This window comes from Bombus fervidus, chromosome 15 (genome assembly GCF_041682495.2).
Source record: "Bombus fervidus isolate BK054 chromosome 15, iyBomFerv1, whole genome shotgun sequence".
In the NCBI taxonomy this organism is placed as follows: domain Eukaryota; kingdom Metazoa; phylum Arthropoda; class Insecta; order Hymenoptera; family Apidae; genus Bombus; species Bombus fervidus.
Window position 1 is genome coordinate 3,871,364 of NC_091531.1, and position 19,363 is coordinate 3,890,726.

Consider the following 19,363-nt stretch of genomic DNA (forward strand, 5'->3'; position numbering starts at 1 on the left):
AAAATCAACTGCAATATCCCGTTGAAAACACCTGAACACATTGAGCAGGCAGTAGCAACTTTGACAGAAATAATACAGGAAGCAGCGTGGGCAACCACCACCTATGAAACAAATAGCAGGCAATCAAAAATTATTCCGCAGGACATCCTAGACAAAATCAGGGAAAAAGGAAAAGCGAAAGCAAAATGGCAAAAACAGAGAACACGAGAAAACAAGAAAAACCTAAATAAACTTGCAAAGGAACTAAAGAATAAAATAAGGGAACATCATAATAACGAATTCTCAAAATTCATCGAATTACTATCCGCGCATGAGAATACCGACTACTCCCTATGGAAAGTCACTAACAAAATTAAGAAAACAATGAAAACAATCCCAGCAATCAGAAAAATGGACAACACATGGGCCAGAACCAACGAAGAACAGGCAGAAGAATTCTCAAAGCACCTACAAAATATATTTTCGAGGCAACAAAGACAAGTAAAGCACCAGGAGTTGACTTGATCAATGGGAAAATCTTAAAAAACCTTCCCCCAAAGGCAATAAGACTAACAACGATAATATTTAACGCAATTCTAAGAATACAGTACTTTCCTACACTATGGAAAATAGCACAGATAGTAATGTTACCCAAACCAAACAAAAACCCACATCTAACTGCATCCTACAGGCCGATATCATTACTACCTGCGTTTTCCAAATTATTAGAGAAAATAATATATAACCGCTTAAAACCAACAATAGAAAAAGAAAAACAAATACCAAACCATCAATTTGGATTCAGGAATAAACACTCCACAATAGAACAAATGCATAGACTCGTCAATGAAATCTTACAGTCGCTTGAAACAAAACAATACTGCACAGCACTCTTTATGGATATCGAAAAAGCATTCGACTTTCTTCAAACAATCAAAAAGCAATTTCCAGAACAAATCTACAAACTACTCAAATCTTACTTAAACAACAGAACCTTTGTAGTAAAAATAAATGATGCATACTCTGAAATTAAGGATATCAAGGCAGGAGTACCGCAAGGAAGTGTCTTAGGACCAATATTATACACACTATATACGGCAGATATACCAACAACTGTCAACAGCAAAACACTGACGTTTGCGGACGATACGGCCATACTAGTGAGGCATGCAAATCCAGAAACGGCCGCCGCACTACTACAAGAATACATTACAAAAATAGAAAAATGGGTGCAAAACAAACAAATAAAAGCGAACACCAGCAAGTGCAACCACATAACATTTACACTTAGAAAAGGAAAAACACCAGATATCCAACTGAACGGCGCCCACATAGCATAAACAAAGCAAGTCAAATATCTAGGAATACATTTAGACACACACCTTACATGGAAGCACCATATAAAATCAATAATAAACAGAATAAGTGCAAGAAGGAAGCAGATGTACTGGTTAATCAATAGAAAATCTAAATTAAGCATAATGAATAAACTAAAGTTATACAAAACAATAATCAAACCAATCTGGACATACGGAGTCCCACTATGGGGAACGGCAGCAATGAGTCACATAAGCAAAATAGAAATAGAGCAAGCAAAAATTTTAAGGACAATAGTTAACGCTCCATGGTACGTCAGAAATGAAGACCTACGAAAAGATCTAAAAATTCCAACAGTCAAAGAGGAAATCGCTAGATACGCAAAAAAGTACAAAGAAAGACTTGCAGCACACCCAAACCAGCTGGTTGCTGAAACAAATAAAACCAAAATAGAAAGAAGACTGAAGAGGAAGCATCCCGCAGACCTCGCAATAGAGATGCAATAGGCAACCTAGAAAATGGAACCCCGCTGGGGATAACCATCCACATGCTATATTATTATTCTTTAAGCTATAATATTTTACCAAATGTCCTTCTGGACAAATTGTAAAAATTTTAACAAATAATCAATAAAAAAAAAAAAAAACTCTTGAATGGTCAAGTATCATAAACCGTTCGGTAAGAGAAGCAATCTTTTCAATTTTAACTTTCAACCCCATCTTGAGCAAACAACTGCGGGGCAGATGCGAAGACTCGGTTGTCAATAACTGTTGTTTTTTGTTTTACAAGAATTAAAGATCGTGGTCTGGATGTCGTACACGGTTTGAAGAATAAAAAAAAAAAAAAAAGAAGACACCCAGATGCGAAGAATCAATTCTCAAAAGATATTGTCTTCCGTTTGACGTACACTCCTCGTCAAAGAGATAGCCCAGTTGTATTATCTTTAATTTCTCAATGACGCGTGTAAAATTTCTCGTCTGTAACGTATAATATCAAAACACTATGAGCTCAGAATATGCGGTTCGTTGAAAATAATTAAAAATATTATGAGGTTTAAGGTGTAACAAAAAAAAAAAAATTGTTTTATTTTAAGAACGAAATGATAGCACATGTACAATAAGAAAATAATAATCAACTTAAATTGTAACTAACAATAATTAGTTATCAAACATATATACTTATTTAATAATGGGTACATCCCCCTTTATTTTCTATTACTTCTGTTGTACGACTTGCTATCGATTTATATAGTTTCTGGATGTAATTTTGACTTAACGTATCCCATTCGCGTACAATTGCATTTTTTAATTCTTGTACGTGTTGATACTGCTTGCCATTCGCGTATACGCCGTGAACAAGTCCTGCCCAGCAATTTTCAATAATATTAAGGTTCGGGGAGCGTGCAGGCCACGGCAAAATAAATATATTATTTTCATTAAAATATAATTGGACCGATCTTGATGCGTGTATAGACGCATTATCTTGTTGAAAGATGTAATCAGATCCAGAAATGCGTTTTGCATGATTATTTATTTGTTCAGTGATTAAATTTATGTATTGGACACTATTCGTTCTCCCACCGATGAACTTGATACTTGTCTTACCGAAATAACCGATGCCGGCCCAAACAATCACGCTGCCTCCTCCCATTTGTCGTCGAATTGTTGACATTGTCTCTTTTCTTATGTCATGAAAATAATATTGCGACCCATCAGGACCATCCAAGTTAAATCTTTTTCGTCTGAAAATAGTACCCTTCTCCGTTTCTTTTTCCAATGCACTCTTTCTTTTACAAAGCGTAAACGTTTTACTTTGTGTTTCGTTGTTAACGAAGGTTTCTTTTTCAATTTTAGCCTCTTAATATCTTTGCAGGATAGTAGAACTCGAGGAAAACTTGAAACACTGGCACTAACACTAGATTTTTCCATTATTTGTTAACTGCGAATTGTACACAAACATCTACGACATTGTGATTTATTTCCAGCTGCATATTCTGAGTTCATAATGTTTTAATATCATATGTTTCAGACGAAAAACTTTATACGCATCATTGAGAAATTAAAGATAGGTAACCTACGCTATATCTTTGATGAGGAGTGTAAACCAAAGGTTGTGGTGGCCTGGACGTCACATACAAAGGACAAAGATCCCAAGAAGCAGTCATTAAGAGTAGGATTATTCCCCCCTTTACGACACTTCCAAGTGATTATTTAACCACCGGATACAACGGGGCAGATTTATCTAGGCAGATTTGTGCAAGCAAATTCACAGATCAGATATCAACAATCAGTTGTAGCGTACGGTTCTCCTCTCTCTGACGAAGATCAATGGTCATGGATTCGTAATAGATTCATCGAGTATAGCTCGTCTCCGTCTCACGAGGTTCAAAGATTGTAATCTGACCGTCAGGTATGACATAACAGTTGATATTGTATGATATCTAGAAGGGACAGCTCCTTGATAGTCACGTATCCAACAAATTCATATAGTCCACTTCGCAATCTAATTGTGAGTCACGTGTATTCTTATTCCTCTGGCTACTCAATCATGTCGCAAAAGGTTGTATGCATTTTTGTTCCTCTGTTCACACAGATGGAAGGTTCAAATCGACACGGGTGACTGACTGTTACGTACAATTTTTGACGAGCATAGTTCTTGTTTTTTTTTATTATTTAATTTGTATTTTACAATTTGTGCAGCTGAGCATTCGGTAAATTCACGAGCATAATGACCACGGTTATTGATTATGACCGCAAGTAGTACCCTTTTTATGTCTTGCTTTATTTATGTATTATTTACTAATTCAGAATAGGTTTTCCTGCACATCGTGTTTTAAAATGTTGATAATGTATTAATAACTAATATATATATGTAATATTGTAATATTGACATAATATTAGAATATAAGAATTGATATGAATAAATTAATATTAATAATTAGTATATGTATCATGATTAAAAATCACAAAATAAATTCATTATACGTAATGTATAATAATCTTTTGTAGTAAAGAAATCTGATATCTTCAAACTTCCTTACTATGAAAATTGATATATAATTTTATCGTCTGTTTTGCCATAATACGATAAAACTTTATTACTCGAGTTCCATATCCATATTCATATTAAATCCATATAATTTGAATGGAAAAATATCAAAGTATCGAAATCTAACTTTGTCCGTTCAATGTATCAAATTTCACTTCGCAATAGGCAGATGTCAGAATCAAAACAAGGTTTGATGTTTCTTTGTGTTTCTAAAGGTGTGTTTTGATGAAAGAATTGCCTGAAGATATTTCTATTAATATTTCACTTGCTAGAATTCACTATTATTCATTGAAGTAAATATTATCTGCATTGAACCTTAAGCTCTTTGGTAATAAATATATTCTTTATCAATCTTTTTCATCCAAGTTTAGTAGTTCAGTAATGTAGTCACTTAATAAAATAAAGTAGAGTATAAAGTAACTTTATTAAAATTTGAAATGAAATGAGAGTAGAGAATCAAAGAAAATATTACCTAGCCTGTTAGATACAAAGTACAATAAATACACAAATCATATTTTAGTTTAAACCTCCCCATGTTCGTTACAAGGACCTTATTCACGTACTCAGGTGCTACTTGGATGGCAATAAACATAATGACTAGTTTATAAGCTTAAACAGTTCCTCAACGACTGAATTGCAACTGTTCGGTTAGGGTTGCGAACCTCGAACGATATTAACGTTCAAGATACAAGGAGATCAAAGATCTCTAGTATGCTTGTGATTTGTATGTTTATTTATTTAATATTTAGTATGAAAGTTTAGTTTAAACGTAAGCGAGAACGTGTTGAACCTTCAGTCCTTTCTCGAAGCGCCTGATGCTTATATTTTAGGTGTTGGTTTAGGGAGTGGGTCTTTTGTTTTTCCTGTGAGGTGAGAATCTGTGTCTGTCCGATCCTGTGACTATCGAACTGTCTTGAGCGTCTCACAAGTAGTGCGCCTTGTTCGTATCTGGTCGAGGGTGCGTAGCGTAACGTCCTGTTAGGGACATTATTCGATGATCTGTTGTTGAGGTTTCGTTAGTGATTCGCAAGAGACCCCGGGTGCACCTCCGAACGTCGGGATGACCACCGTGGGGTTTTAGTCGGTAAGAGTCCGACACTACACGGTCGTTGCTACGCAGCACCGAGTGTCCATGAGGATTTCCCCACGATAAAAAAAAAAAAAAAAAAAAAAAAAGGTGTCGAAGTTTATGCTACGCCGTTTGTTACTGAGCGAACCCGTCGAGCACTTAAGATGACAACTAAGTAGTCGACGCAGTCCGAGTTGTAGACTTTATACTGTACAATTTGACAAATTTCACCTTCTCAAAAATAGCAGTTGTGCTATCCATATCATAAACTAAAGATAATCTTATATCCCCAACATAAAGATTAATATATTTTAGGGACCTTTGTTGTCTTAAGTTTAGTTTAGAATAGATTAATTTCTCATTAATCTTACGATGAATAGTCATATGCTTTCTGAATATACATCAGCGCATTATACAACCACATAATATGGTCGTTATATTATGTATAACTTTATGACTCTATCGTTAATTGTATAGCAATGCAGTTTGCAGTATCTGGTGTTCAGTGAAATTATAGTGGTCTACGTTATCCCCTTTAACCGAAATTCCGTATTATCCGTGATTCTTTGAACTTCATCATAATCTTATCTCCTTTCGAAATTTTAACACGAAGACTACAAAGGAGTAAAATCGTCAGGTATTATGAAAGCACTTAATCAAACCATCGATCGATTAAGTAGTTAATTAAACATAAGTACAGTATCATATTGTTAAAATGTTTTCTATGATTTTATTTGTAGACATCCAACTAGTGCCACATCAGAATTAGGTATTCAATGACCTATGACCGTTAGATGGCTATCCATGATTTTCATTTATTCATACATGAGGAACGTCACCAGAAATATTTAGTGCGAAAAATTTACTTTAATTCCATACAGTAAGTAGATCGTTAAATCGGAAGTTTATATCAGGAACATTATATACAATGTTTATATCAGGAACAAGTTGCAAGTGTCCACTGTCGAAGGCCGCGCGCAGGGGTCCTATAACAAAACAACAGTTTCTTAGAATCTAATTTAGAAGGATCTTTTAAAAATCAATCGTGTAACGTATGTAAAACATTTTTGGATATTTTATCATTAGACTGAGGATTTTTGTGCAAATTCATATTTTTATGAACCTAATTAAACAAATGGAAAGTAGAAAATTTCTTTTATATTTCCTATACACTTTGCAATTTGACGGTAACATTAGGCAGACTATTTTTGACGTGGCAAAATAACACGTCAACAGTGCTATCCGGTATCTATTGAGACCAGGTCTAAAAGTACAAAGGTTAAAAAATAATTGATTATCCAATGAATATTACAATAAGCACTTTATTTTGAATATCTTTTATAATTTTACATATTATTTGCATAATGTGTATTTTTGCATTTCAAAATAATCTACAAATACAGACTTCCGCAGTCTCCACATGTAAATGATACTGCATTATCGGTCAATGAATTTTTGTCAACGAAAAATGATTGGACATACGAACCGATTCTCCTATCAAGTAAGTTTCTTTCCCTTATTTTTCTTGTCGGTTTATTTTTCTGTGGCGTCGTCTTATCGTAGAAAATTAAATAACACTTCCGACGATTGAAACACATACTTTGATCACTCTAACGTTTCGATATCGAGCAGATACATTTAAATCAGATGATTCTGCATAGTCTATCAATCTCCAATTATGATACTGCGATTCAGACTGATTAACCTGAATCATGGCTTTCGTCGACATCTAACATTATAACCATATAATACATATTATATATATTGTTCGTATATATCAGATTCGTTTCAAATTTTACCAATATAATTATTATATTATTACAATATATATATTGAATCAGAACTTGTGAGAAGTACGGATTTAACTCAATAAGAAAAAAGAAAATGTTTATATAAACGGATGACATAACCTTGTTTTCGAGTTACAGTTTATTCTGTGATACTACACATTACATAAGTAAAGAATTTCGTAAGAAACGGATAGGTCATGCGTTTTTTCAACCTTTATGTCAGCTCACTTGTCAGATCGTAATTGGTCGTCATGTCATAACTTTAATGAAGTTCTCATTTCAGCAGCGAGCGGATCTCATAGATCAATCGAATGACCCTTCTTTATCACTATTATAAAACGTCTAATAAGACGTTGGAGCTTTGATTCTATTGTTGAAAAGTTTTATGATTTCTAATTTAGCCTGTAAGTTTATAACGTTTCTTTTCTCGTAAATAGAATTCGATGATGAAATGGGAAACTAACGTCTCGATGACATTGCTGAATAATTAAAGAATTAATGATATCATTAATTACACTTCGTATCACCTGATTATAAGTATATACAAGTATATACATAATTACGATCTTATAACGTAAGCTGTGTTATTGGTCAACGTTATAAAAATTGTAACGTTGCGAAAATTATATATAAATAAAATTGCAATTATAATATAATATTTAATATTTAGTTAATTATTATTGTTATATAATATAATTATAATGAAATACTATTATATATATATTATATATATAATTATAATACAATAATCGTAATATTGCAAAATATTAATTGCTATACTAATAATATAATAAAATAGGTTATAAATTTCTAATTATAGGTTATGGGTATCACTGAAATTGTTTTTTTTTTAATCTATTTCTATAGGCATATTTTTCTTTCAATAGCTCAAGATTTCTTCAATAATATGGTTCTTTTATTTATAATAAATCTCGAAATATTTCAGGAAATGTATTCGATTCCAATTCTAAGAGCTGGCTTCACCATCGATATCATTGATTGCATCATGAAAAATCGGCTTAGAAGAATCAAAAAATCAAGTATTGTTGATTTCCCTGGTCAACGTAATTTTGTTTAGTGTATTTTAAGTGTAACTTAATTAACTTTTCAAAAAGTATTACATTGTAGATGATATATGCAAAAGGTCTGGCGAGTGACTTAAATATGCTGCAATCACATCATCTGTTTCATATGTATTTATTAATTTGATCTCAGGAGTGGGATAATACATACTGTGGGTCTACTAGAAATTGACCACATATTTATTGGTAGTCACAATTCGTTGCTTATGCGTGCTTGCAGATATAGAACTTGACATGGAATTCTTCGACTGTTTTCATTGAATTTAGGAACTATTTGTATAAAAACTCAACGCCAAAGTGAATTATTGCCTGGAAAAAGAAGAACTGTGTTTAATGATATAATCGTGTAATTAACTGTAAGTACCGACACCCGAACGTTTTACTTTTCGAAAAATTTAGTCTAAATTCCAAAATTGTGAACACAGTATCTTAGTAAGCAAAGTAAACATTTTTTATTTTATTATGTAATTTGTACTTCACAATTTGTCTAGGTAAACATGAAATGAAAAAGTTTTGGTCGAGATTTGTGGAATTATTGATAAAATTATGGACAGATTTATTGTTCCTGAACAATTTAAAACTTATTTGTAATATTAGAGGTATCTTTCACTTTTAAACAATCTTGCGAATTTACCGATCACTTATTGTTATTATTATTACTTTTACCGATCACTTATTATTATTTTTTATTTTTTTCTTGGTGTTATTATTTCGTTCTTTAACTTTATATTAAGCATCTTCTTTGTCGAATAAAAATAAAATAAGGATTAAACTGCAGGAAAGTTATGCCCTTTCCGATTTCGATGATTTTAATATATTCTTTTTATTATTATTTAATTTGTACTTTAAAATTTGTCCTGGACATTCGGTAAATTTTTTAAGCTGATCTTAATGTTACAGAATAAAATATGTTACAGAAATTTTGAGCGACCCTTTTTATAAATATAACCGGCATAAATGGTATTATATAATATTAATTTATATTATATAATATTAATTAATATTAATAATGTTATATAATATATAATAGCAGTACTATATAAATTTATTATATAAGATGTATAATATTTAATAATATAGTATTATATGTAATACTACAATGGATAATACCTTTAATATAAATAATTAATATTATAATGATGAGAAATTTCCTACCGTGATATTGCACGTATGTTTGGCTTTTAATATTTGGCAGAAGCCCAAAATTTAATTATATTATTTATATTCCTTAGCTTTCCAAAATTTTGTTTCTTTAATACTAATAATTTTTCGACATAGATATCTTATTAACTTTTTATAAAGAATTAATCTATTCTAATCTTTGATCTTGATAAATGAAACCTCTGATTATTCAGAACAAAAATCTCAACATACTATTTGTTACATTTAGAAAAATCTAAAGTTATCCCTGAGAAATTAATTGGCTATAGTGTTTTATCTTAATAAATTTGTTTTGTTAAGTCTGCAATTCTTCGAATTTAAGAGAAAATCTTAACCGTTTGTTTTTCTTTTCAGATAACCGAGAGTATTCTCTTTTAATTTTGTTAATGTGAACGAGTGTAAAAAATATCGCAAAATGAACGAAGTGAATTATTTCATGAATGTCACTGGTCCCGAGCACTGGATAATCTTTGACTTTGAAACAACTGACTTTATCTGGAACGTTCTGACATGGATGAGGAAATATTGGTGGAAATGCTTTTACTATACTGCTATTTATTTAGTCGTCATTTTCACAGGGAAACTTTATATGTCAAATAGACCAAAGTTTGATCTGAGGAATTTACTCGCATTATGGAGCGGACTGCTTGCGATATTCTCCATTATAGGAACTATAAGAACAATGCCAGAATTGATTCACATATTATACAATCACGGATTTTACTATAGTATTTGTTCGAACAGGTAATTTCTATCTTAAAGTATTGAAATATTTTCGAACGAATCATACATTGAAAGTCAATCGTTAATTAAACTGTTGTTACTCGCTCGTTGCACTCTCAAATTATCAAATGTCTCTGTTCAAAGCGTTTTTTGATATTTTAGAAGCGAGCGATATTTCCAAGTACCAAGTCTTCTAACGACATCGTTGTCTTTTAAGTCTGTATTGGCCGTCAGGTCGACCGTTAATTGGAAACTAAGTTTGTTGTAAAAACCTCGATTCTTGCCTGTAGTTTCGATCTCATTTCCGCGCAACGAACGAGTAACCATATTTCTAATTTAGTATTTGAAACAACACAGGCATTATAAAAGCGTTAGTCAAATAAGATTTCTTACGTTCGTTTATTCATTCATGAAATAATTGCCTGGAAATATTTTATGTTTGTTATTCTAATCTTTCGTATTATATGCTTTTAGTTACTATACTCATGATCATGTGTGCGCTTTCTGGTCAAGTTTGTTCGCCCTATCAAAGATCGTAGAACTTGGCGATACTATCTTCATTGTATTACGAAAGCAGCCATTAATATTTCTACATTGGTATCATCATATATCGGTTATTTATTTCACATGGTACTCTTATGCGCTACTCACGGGAACGTCCAGATGGTATATCGTGATGAATTACTTTGTCCATTCCTGGATGTACTCTTACTATGCTCTTAAAGCAATGGGATTCAAACCACCAAGATTCATCGCCATGATGATTACTACGATGCAGTTAGTACAAATGGTTGCAGGTTTCTTTGTAACTAGCGCGGCTTACTATTATGTAACGAATGGTGAGAAAGAATGCCACGCTACGACTTTCAACGCCATTTGCGGTTTGCTCATGTACTTCAGTTACTTCATTCTATTCGCTATGTACTTTTACAAGACCTATCTGTCTGGCAAAAGCAGGACGAAAGTCGAATAGGGATACCATATCGATAGAACAAACGATTTTGCAGAAATGCTATTTAAAATCGTGTTACTTATACTGCATACAATATTTAAGTTTGTATTTATAATAGTTTTATTATACGAAATATTTTGAAATCTCACTAGTAGTGTAACGAGACACGACTATCGTAATTACGATGGTAAAATTTGAAACGGATTTGAAAATGTAGAAACATTCGGTAATGTCTCCGCCATCCGAGGCGGAGGTTCGAGATCAAGTAGTGTAACATGATCCTATGTCAGACATCGCTGAGACAATGTATCTAGGTACTAGTTCAAAAGCGAAAGCTTCTTATTTGCAACTTTTTAAAGTTGTAAAGTAAACTTTTACCAACGTATTTGTAAGATCTTTCTGATTAAAACGAGACCAAACACGATATAATTTGAGTTACATTTACTTATTGATATGTATTTAATTATCGTTTATCAAGTAAGCAAATATGCTCAAAATTATATCGTGTTTGGTCTCGTTTTAATCAGAAAAATGTAACAAACATATCGATAAAAGTTTCATTGATCATAAATTAAAAATAGAAAATATCGATTTTTGAGATCCGAGCTTGTTGCGAGCCTTAAATGTTTGTTGACCGCTTTGACTCTCGATTTTTCTTCGTTTCTTACTCGTGTAGTCCTGTTTTACGTTCGGTATGTCTAAGATCTGAGTTTTGAGGAATAGGGTCGTTTCTGCATCTCCATAATTGCAACACTTAGATCTCGATCTTCGTGCAATTATCAAACATTTGCATATGTAGAAGTTAGAAGATATTTATTGAGAACATACACTTCGCAAAACCATGAAGATATTTGACAGTCAATTATTCACCATATTAATAAGCTATAATATTCAGTCCATCCTTACCACTAACTATATGTTTAAGGCTATTATTTATACCGTATATTAACTTCTATATATATATGTTACGGGCGACATTTACAAGACACGTGGAGACAGTTTTATCGGTACAGTGCAGAATTAAATTAACCATTTAACACTATAACGCCTGACGGGCATCAACATATTCACAATTATAGCTCATGTAACAGCTTAACACCGGCACATCAACGTTGAGTTACCATGTGTCGCCAACATACGAGATCACATTTTCAACTATTGCCTATTGTACAAAAGTATCAAAATTTACTATTAAAGAAACTGCTATAATAGCATTGTTACTTGATGAGAAAGAAGACAGTAGAAAAAGAGGAGAAAATACTGAATATATAAAAGTCTGGGATTAAGAAAGAGCAAAGGTGCATTTCATACACTACATATATATATATAAATTCACCTTTGCTCTTTCTTAATCCCAGTCAACGACTCAATTTCAGATATTATTTAAAAAAATCGAAAATATTATACAGAAACGAAATACAAATTTTAGGCAAGCAATAACGTCCATGGAGAAACTGGCAATATATCTAACTCTCGCGTGTCTCATAATTTCACATCTTAATACGTCCCTCGGTGACTATTTGTTATAAGAAATGAATGAAATGAGAAAATAAATAATGTTATAAATTCTTTTATCGAATATAAGAAAATAAATATTTAGGCTATTGAGATTCCGCATTCTTCACAAAGAATAAATCTATGTGATGGGCATACAGCTCTTTCGTCCTTGTCACAGTGTGCACTATGCATATTTGCATTCTGTTTTTTCTTTTTCAAAAATATGACAATGACTCTTTTTCGTAGGAATCATATGTCTCTAATGACCATTATAAGACGTCACTTGAGTCGATATACTTTGTACATGTATTGTACATAATTTACAGAGCATTAGAATCGCGAGGGACATTTGTGCGTGATGTTATGTATCATCATTTGGTTGCACCAAAGAATGTGCAATTTTAACTAGAAAAAGATATGATTGAAAGTATAAGAAAAAGGTGACTACGCTATTGAGGATAAATGTGCGCAGTTCTATTAAAATATATGTAAATAATGTGAATTTGCCTATGTTGGTCTGAAATACAATCATATACGTAGGCTGGACATTCCAAGGAGGGGGGGGTTAGGGTTAGGGTTAGGGTTAGGGTTAGGGTTAGGGTTAGGGTTAGGGTTAGGGTTAGGGTTAGGGTTAGGGTTAGGGTTATCATTTGGTTGCACCAAAGAATGTGCAATTTTAACTAGAAAAAGGTATGATTGAAAGTATAAGAAAAAGGTGACTACGCTATTGAGGATAAGTGTGCGCAGTTCTATTAAAATATATATAAATAATGTGAATTTGCCTATGTTGGTCTGAAATACAATCATATACGTAGGCTGGACATTCCAGGGGGGGGGGGTAGGGTTAGGGTTAGGGTTAGGGTTAGGGTTAGGGTTAGGGTTAGGGTTAGGGTTAGGGTTAGGGTTAGGGTTAGGGTTAGAGTTAGAGTTAGAGTTAGGGTTAGGTTTCAACAAGACTTAACAAAACAATCGGGAATTGTTCTTTTTAAGTCGCTTTTAGAAACAGACACTAGAGGACACTGCGATCGAGAAGTTAACGTCATCATTCGGTGAAACTGTTGAACGTAAGGAGAATAAACTAAATTGAAATTACTGAATGTAAAGTAAACTGAATACAATTACAATGTAATGTGGCTAAAATAAACTATTTTTCATAGTTTTTCTCCAATTATTTAAAGTATTTGATAGAGAAAAATGTTGTTTAAATAAATATCAATTATGAACCATTATTAAATATGCATTATTATCTCCAACAAAAAAGTTGTATAAAAATGTAAGTTCCAAATCAAATCGGTACTCATATATTTAATAATTTATGTTTGACGCGTATATCGGAAAGTAAACTTTAACTTTTTCCTAATTTATTAAAATATTGTGTAACTGTTAACACTCTATAATGTGTAAATAGTATTGTATTTTCGTCCAGTCGCGGGGAGACGCGGTAGCGTTGAAGTGCGTCAACAGGAGTTGTAAATTCCCGTTACGATTAAACGAATCGACACCACGAGCAGAGCGATCCCCTTATTTCTTGTGAAATAATAGGGGTGTTTGGTTTCGAATATAACTGGAATCTACAGTTATATAATCTATATCTATTTATTTAACCAGCCTACAATACTTGTTGCATCGACAGATATTGTTTGACTTCGTCATGCCGGAAAGTACAAGAATTGATTGACCCGAAGGTTGATCGATTTGATGAGTAGAGCACCGAGAACTTGACTTTTGATATTTTTCGATATTCGTTAAATTAGCAATTTTATTCGCGGCCGGGCGGTAACCATGCGCTTGTCACGTCGGAGACACAAAAGATCGCGAAATTAACGGATCGTCGGTGATGTCCTCGCGCCGCGGCACGAACGAAATGATTCTTTCACGAATAGGGTGAAGGAAATAGAACTTGATACGCAATAATGAGATTTATCGCAGAAATCCAACAGAGTGACGGTTACAACAGCGCGGTTTAGAATGTTACAACAGATAGCTTCGAGATGTTACGACAGACTGTTTTTGCGTTGGTTTGGGAAGGTCCCCCTACCGAGGATCTAGTCCCTTTGGGGGGGAGGGGGTCTCGTTTATCGATTGCTTCAACAGATGCGGCATGTAGGGTGTTCGGTCTATCTGGTTACTGAGCGGATGGTTTTCTTGAGTGTGTGACACACTCGTCGATACATTGCATGTCTCGTCGGGAAGATGAGACGATTCGTTTATGACGCTGGAGGACCGCGAGAGACAGTTAGAAACACGAACCATACTAAGTCTCGCGACGTAACAAGTATCTTGTCCTTAGTATTATTCATAATTGTAACATTTCAATGTTATTAAATTTTATACTGAAAAAGCAAAATTATAGAGTCTACAAAGGTTTTTAATAGTGGAAAAACTATGTATATTATATGACATTTGTTACATATTAGTTAGATGCAAAGTAATAGTAATAGTAATATAGTCATAGTAATAATACATTTAAGACAGAAGTCGATTCCTATTATCATTATCATGGTACGGCTTTTCCCTTTATTCTCCCTACCAGTCGGCCTGCCGTGGGTCGAGTACGAGGAGATATTCGACAACCGTGAGATCAAGCTTCGACGTCGACTGCTAATTATGATGAAATTCGGTTAAACGGAAAGTGCCATGTAATTTTAACAGGAACAGAAAAGGATTGTAAGGATTGTAACACATACATTTTCGGATAGGTTTCAAATTTTCCTATTGTAATCACGGTATTGGTGTTTTATTACAGTGCCAATGAAATTTCATTTATTCATAAAAATTTTCGTGCGTTACATATTAAGTATTGGTTAGGATATATGATTCCATCGAGAAAGACCGATATATACAGAGAAGAATGATATATACAGGGTGACGAAATGAAAATAGCCTAAAATTTAAGTGATATGTATTTTTACAAGCGAAAATACGACGGAAATGAAGAATAAAGATCATTACGTCTGGGATTTTGTTGATTAGATATTGACGTTTGAAAACTAGCCAAAATGCCCTTGTGAATTGGCAATCCTCTTTACACGAACGAATGAAAAGTATAGCCTAAAGCGACGTAGACGCAATGATCCTCAAACTTCGCATTTTTCAATCGACATGTTACAAGAACATACGCAATATCTGATAATTTAGTCCACTGATCTCTTTTCTCTTAAATTGCCAAAGCAGTAGTCATTCGGCGTAAATATCTTGTCTCAATATAATGTAAGAGATATAATACAAACGCAAACTCTTACAATTCGCTGTAACACGATCTGGCAATTGGATTATACAAAATGGAACATAATAAGGATTTTTTATGCGCAAGCACTGTCATTCGAAATTTTCATTCGAACGAGCGTGTGTATTATCTCAGATTTGCGCATGAAATTGTAGAATACTGAAATCTTAAATTTATCTTTAGTTTGTTAGATATTTTTCGCTAGAGAAAAGTAACAATTCGAAACTTCTCTGATAAAAGGTCGATGATATTTTTCACAATCGTTACAATCGTGCATATCACTGTTAGTTATGAATAGAACATAGCATAATGTTATTAATTTTTGAAATGTTACATTTTTAAATATTATTATACTCACAAACTCTTTTATCATAAACTTTTGCTAGTTTAGAGATGACTTTCGCTAGATTGCTAAATTAGCTGTACAACTAATACTTATCGCTAATATTATCGCATGTCTGTGTCTTCAAGAAAGTCTTTAAAAACTACCAAAGGGTCTTCCAAAATTTTGGTGTTTTATTTTATCTTGACTTTGTCATTGTTTGACGTTTCATTGGTATATGCCTTTTTAGCTTTATTTCCAGCTTTGTTAGATAGATAAGCCTGCTGGAAGAATCTAGCGAATAGAATGAAATAGCTGAAGTACATCAGCATCGAAATTTTGATGTTGTAAAGTGTAACGTTACATTCGTTGGTTTGTATGTAGCAGTAAGCTGCAAAAACTATAACGCAACCTACAATCATTTGTGTCAATTGTAGCGTAGTGATTATTATGGCTATCCATTTTGGTATTCTGAATCTCATTGCCTTCAGAGCGTAATAAGAGTACATCCACGAGTGAACGAAGAAATTCATCGTGATGAACCATCTGCCAGTCGCTGAAACTTCTGCATATGAATACCATGTATAAAGAAGAACCGTTATATGGTGGTACCAGTGTAAGAATATTAATGGTTGCTTTCGTAACACAATGAAGATTGTGTCACCGAGTTCTACTATCTTCGACAAGGTAAACAAAAATGCCCAAAAGGCTGTTACGGAGTCTCGCGTAAGGTAACTAAAAAGTAAATAATACGTTTCTGCTGTGAATTAATATTCTGGAACTATGTATGATAGTATGTAATATGATATTAATCTAGTACTGAAAATATTAATACTAGTATTAAAGTGAAATTACTTTGGAACACAAACGCTATAGTAGAATCCATAGTTGCTTAAAGTGTGGTACATTTCTGTTCCCATTCGAAGAAAGCCAAAAACGGAGAAGGTCGCAAGCATCAAACTCCATAAAACAAGCCAACGTCTTAGGTCGAACTTTGGCTTATCTAATAGGTAATACTTCCCAGCAAAAACTAGAATGACGTAGATAGCACAACATACGAAGCAGTATTGAAAATGATTGTTCATTGGAGTCACGGTATCCCAAAAAATGAAATTTTTTTCCAAATTCGAGACGTACGAGTAATTAGGTAAAAAGATCTGCATGTTGCTCATATTCTCCTTCATCTTATAATCCATTTCAACGTTCGTTCTGGAATTTGCTTTTTCTACCCAAGATTTTGATCTCTATTGTCAATCTAATCAAAAAAGGAAGAAGAGTACATCGGATACAGTGTAATTCATATTCTGGCAAACATGAATAATTGTACTTATAATATAGTTACTTATAAACTATTCTATGGTTTGGTGTAAACGTCTATGGCTATATGCACGTTATCCTTATTATGCATATTAGTACTTGTGTCATAGAAATGCGCTTTATCTTTAATACATCCGATAACAAATTATCTTAATTTTCAATTATATTTTCTCATTAGTAGAAAAGTGATAAACTATCTGGAATAAGTCTACATATAAATGTAAGATGCAATGAGATATATTATAATATAAATTTGTAATTCTCGAGAATTCCGACAATCTTGAGTATTATAATGGGTCACATATTATACTATAGTGGGTCACAACATTCAATAACAAAAATATTGTAACTTTATCTATATATTGTATGCCAGTTAATATTTCTAAATGTTGTCTATGTAGATGAACATTTTATTTCTTATTTATTAGTTAAAATAGTATGTAGAATATATATTTCCAGGTTTTTGCATAATTCTACTAATACTAATTGTCTGTTCAAATTGACTGTTTGGTGATTTTTACGAAGTGTATTCTTTCAATGAATATCTCCTAATTTCTATATAAATTTCCAGATACCTTCCAAATGTTACCGATATAATTACATTAGTTATATCTCGTTACAGGGCTAATGAAATTTGAAAATATTTTTGGAAATGCTCAAACACTTTCGCGAGCCGAAAGTGTATACAAAATATATAATATATTTGAGTGTTAATACTGACGTATATCGCAGAACAAAATTCTTCTTGTACAATGGAAAATTCAGATTAGTCGATTCCAACGTTGTATCCCATGTATCCAGCAAAAACAACTGATTTAACGAATGATTGGATATCCGCCAAATTCCTGTTCTTCCTGTAACCAGAGAAACAAGACTGAAGAATAATTATAAAAATCGTTGACTACTTGGCTATAATGTTCCCACTCCTGATGCTGAATTAATAAATATGAATGTATATATATATGTGATATATTCTCGCATAATAACGCTTACTAAACGCACCTTGGATCTAAGAATGTGCTTATTAATGTTATTTACGTATATCTATCATTTTAATGTGATGTAATCACTTTTGTACATACTATATCATATTTTTTTATCAAATGATACTGTAATTTCATAGATATAGTTTCTATTACGGTGAATTTTTGAAAGGAATGTTCCAATAATCTTTAAAATCAAAATTCCAATTTATCCGTATTTTGTACAATTCTTTGAATTTTGAACACAGGTAAATTTTCCTAAAAATTGATCAACATTCAATAGCAAAAAGTGACGACAATATGTTAACTTTATCTATATGTTGTAGACCAGTCAATATTCTTGAATGTTGTTTATATAAATGGGTATATTTTGAATTTGACCTTCTTCAGGTTGAACAGGTTTCTGAAATTGTGAAAGCGAAAGTAAATAGTAGAAAATAGTATCTCATAGTATAGTATTTTACTAGTTTCAACTTCGGACTTTTCAGACTGTGATACATATAAACCAATGATACTATGATAACGTCGATATCATGATAAATTATGAATATTTGTATTAATAATATCTGTTATTATGTTATATTTAGCCAACCGCACACGCTGTCCATCGCGCATTTTTCCAAGCATCGACGATTAATATTCATTACTTCAAAAACGAAAGAGTCTAAAAATGATTTAAGTGGTCAATTATCATCAAATTGAAACTATAAAAAAATATAGGTAAAAATTACAAACATGAAAGATGACTAGAGATAAATAACGCGAATTGAATTTGAAATTAAAAATTCATAATGCATTTTAATATTTTTTTACAATATGGTATCGTTCGATTATAACTTAATTTAGTTATAACCGATAGTGTAACTTTCTAATTAAATTTAACACCACTAGATTGGT

At 32.6% G+C, this 19,363-nt stretch overlaps 2 protein-coding genes and 1 long non-coding RNA gene across 4 annotated transcripts; 1 reads left to right on the forward strand and 2 right to left on the reverse strand.

Moving 5' to 3' along the window:
- The first annotated feature begins 8,465 nt into the window (after positions 1 to 8,465).
- LOC139994860 (very long chain fatty acid elongase 6-like) lies at positions 8,466 to 11,179 on the forward strand. Its single transcript, XM_072017844.1, has 3 exons — positions 8,466 to 8,641; positions 9,801 to 10,190; positions 10,644 to 11,179. Exons 2-3 carry the CDS (start codon positions 9,862 to 9,864, stop codon positions 11,140 to 11,142), a joined length of 828 nt encoding a protein of 275 aa, XP_071873945.1. The 5' UTR covers positions 8,466 to 8,641; positions 9,801 to 9,861; the 3' UTR covers positions 11,143 to 11,179.
- A 623-nt stretch (positions 11,180 to 11,802) lies between these two features.
- Positions 11,803 to 12,473, reverse strand: LOC139994863 (uncharacterized). Its single transcript, XR_011801778.1, has 2 exons — positions 12,119 to 12,473; positions 11,803 to 12,073 (listed from the first exon to the last, which is right to left on the reverse strand). It is a non-coding gene; the product is annotated as an uncharacterized lncRNA (long non-coding RNA).
- Positions 12,474 to 16,045: 3,572 nt separating this feature from the next.
- Positions 16,046 to 18,356, reverse strand: LOC139994750 (very long chain fatty acid elongase 6-like). 2 transcript variants are annotated; one of them, XM_072017664.1, is made up of 3 exons: positions 18,201 to 18,356; positions 17,022 to 17,421; positions 16,046 to 16,901 (listed from the first exon to the last, which is right to left on the reverse strand). In XM_072017664.1, exons 2-3 carry the CDS (start codon positions 17,360 to 17,362, stop codon positions 16,361 to 16,363), a joined length of 882 nt encoding a protein of 293 aa, XP_071873765.1. In that variant the 5' UTR covers positions 17,363 to 17,421; positions 18,201 to 18,356; the 3' UTR covers positions 16,046 to 16,360. The 2 variants fall into 2 exon arrangements, with proteins under 2 accessions (XP_071873765.1, XP_071873764.1); XM_072017663.1 differs by having other exon boundaries at positions 16,047 to 16,901; positions 18,205 to 18,355.
- Positions 18,357 to 19,363: the final 1,007 nt, after the last annotated feature.

Bases quoted from the DNA above. Each gene is read 5' to 3' on its own strand.
- LOC139994860 (XM_072017844.1), top strand. From the start codon at position 9,862: ATGAACGAAGTGAATTATTTCATGAATGTCACTGGTCCCGAGCACTGG. The intron at 10,191-10,643 runs GTAATTTCTATC...ATATGCTTTTAG, and splicing joins TATAGTATTTGTTCGAACAG to TTACTATACTCATGATCATG.
- LOC139994750 (XM_072017664.1), bottom strand. From the start codon at position 17,362: ATGGATTATAAGATGAAGGAGAATATGAGCAACATGCAGATCTTTTTA. The intron at 16,902-17,021 runs GTAATTTCACTT...TTTACTTTTTAG, and splicing joins TATAGCGTTTGTGTTCCAAA to TTACCTTACGCGAGACTCCG.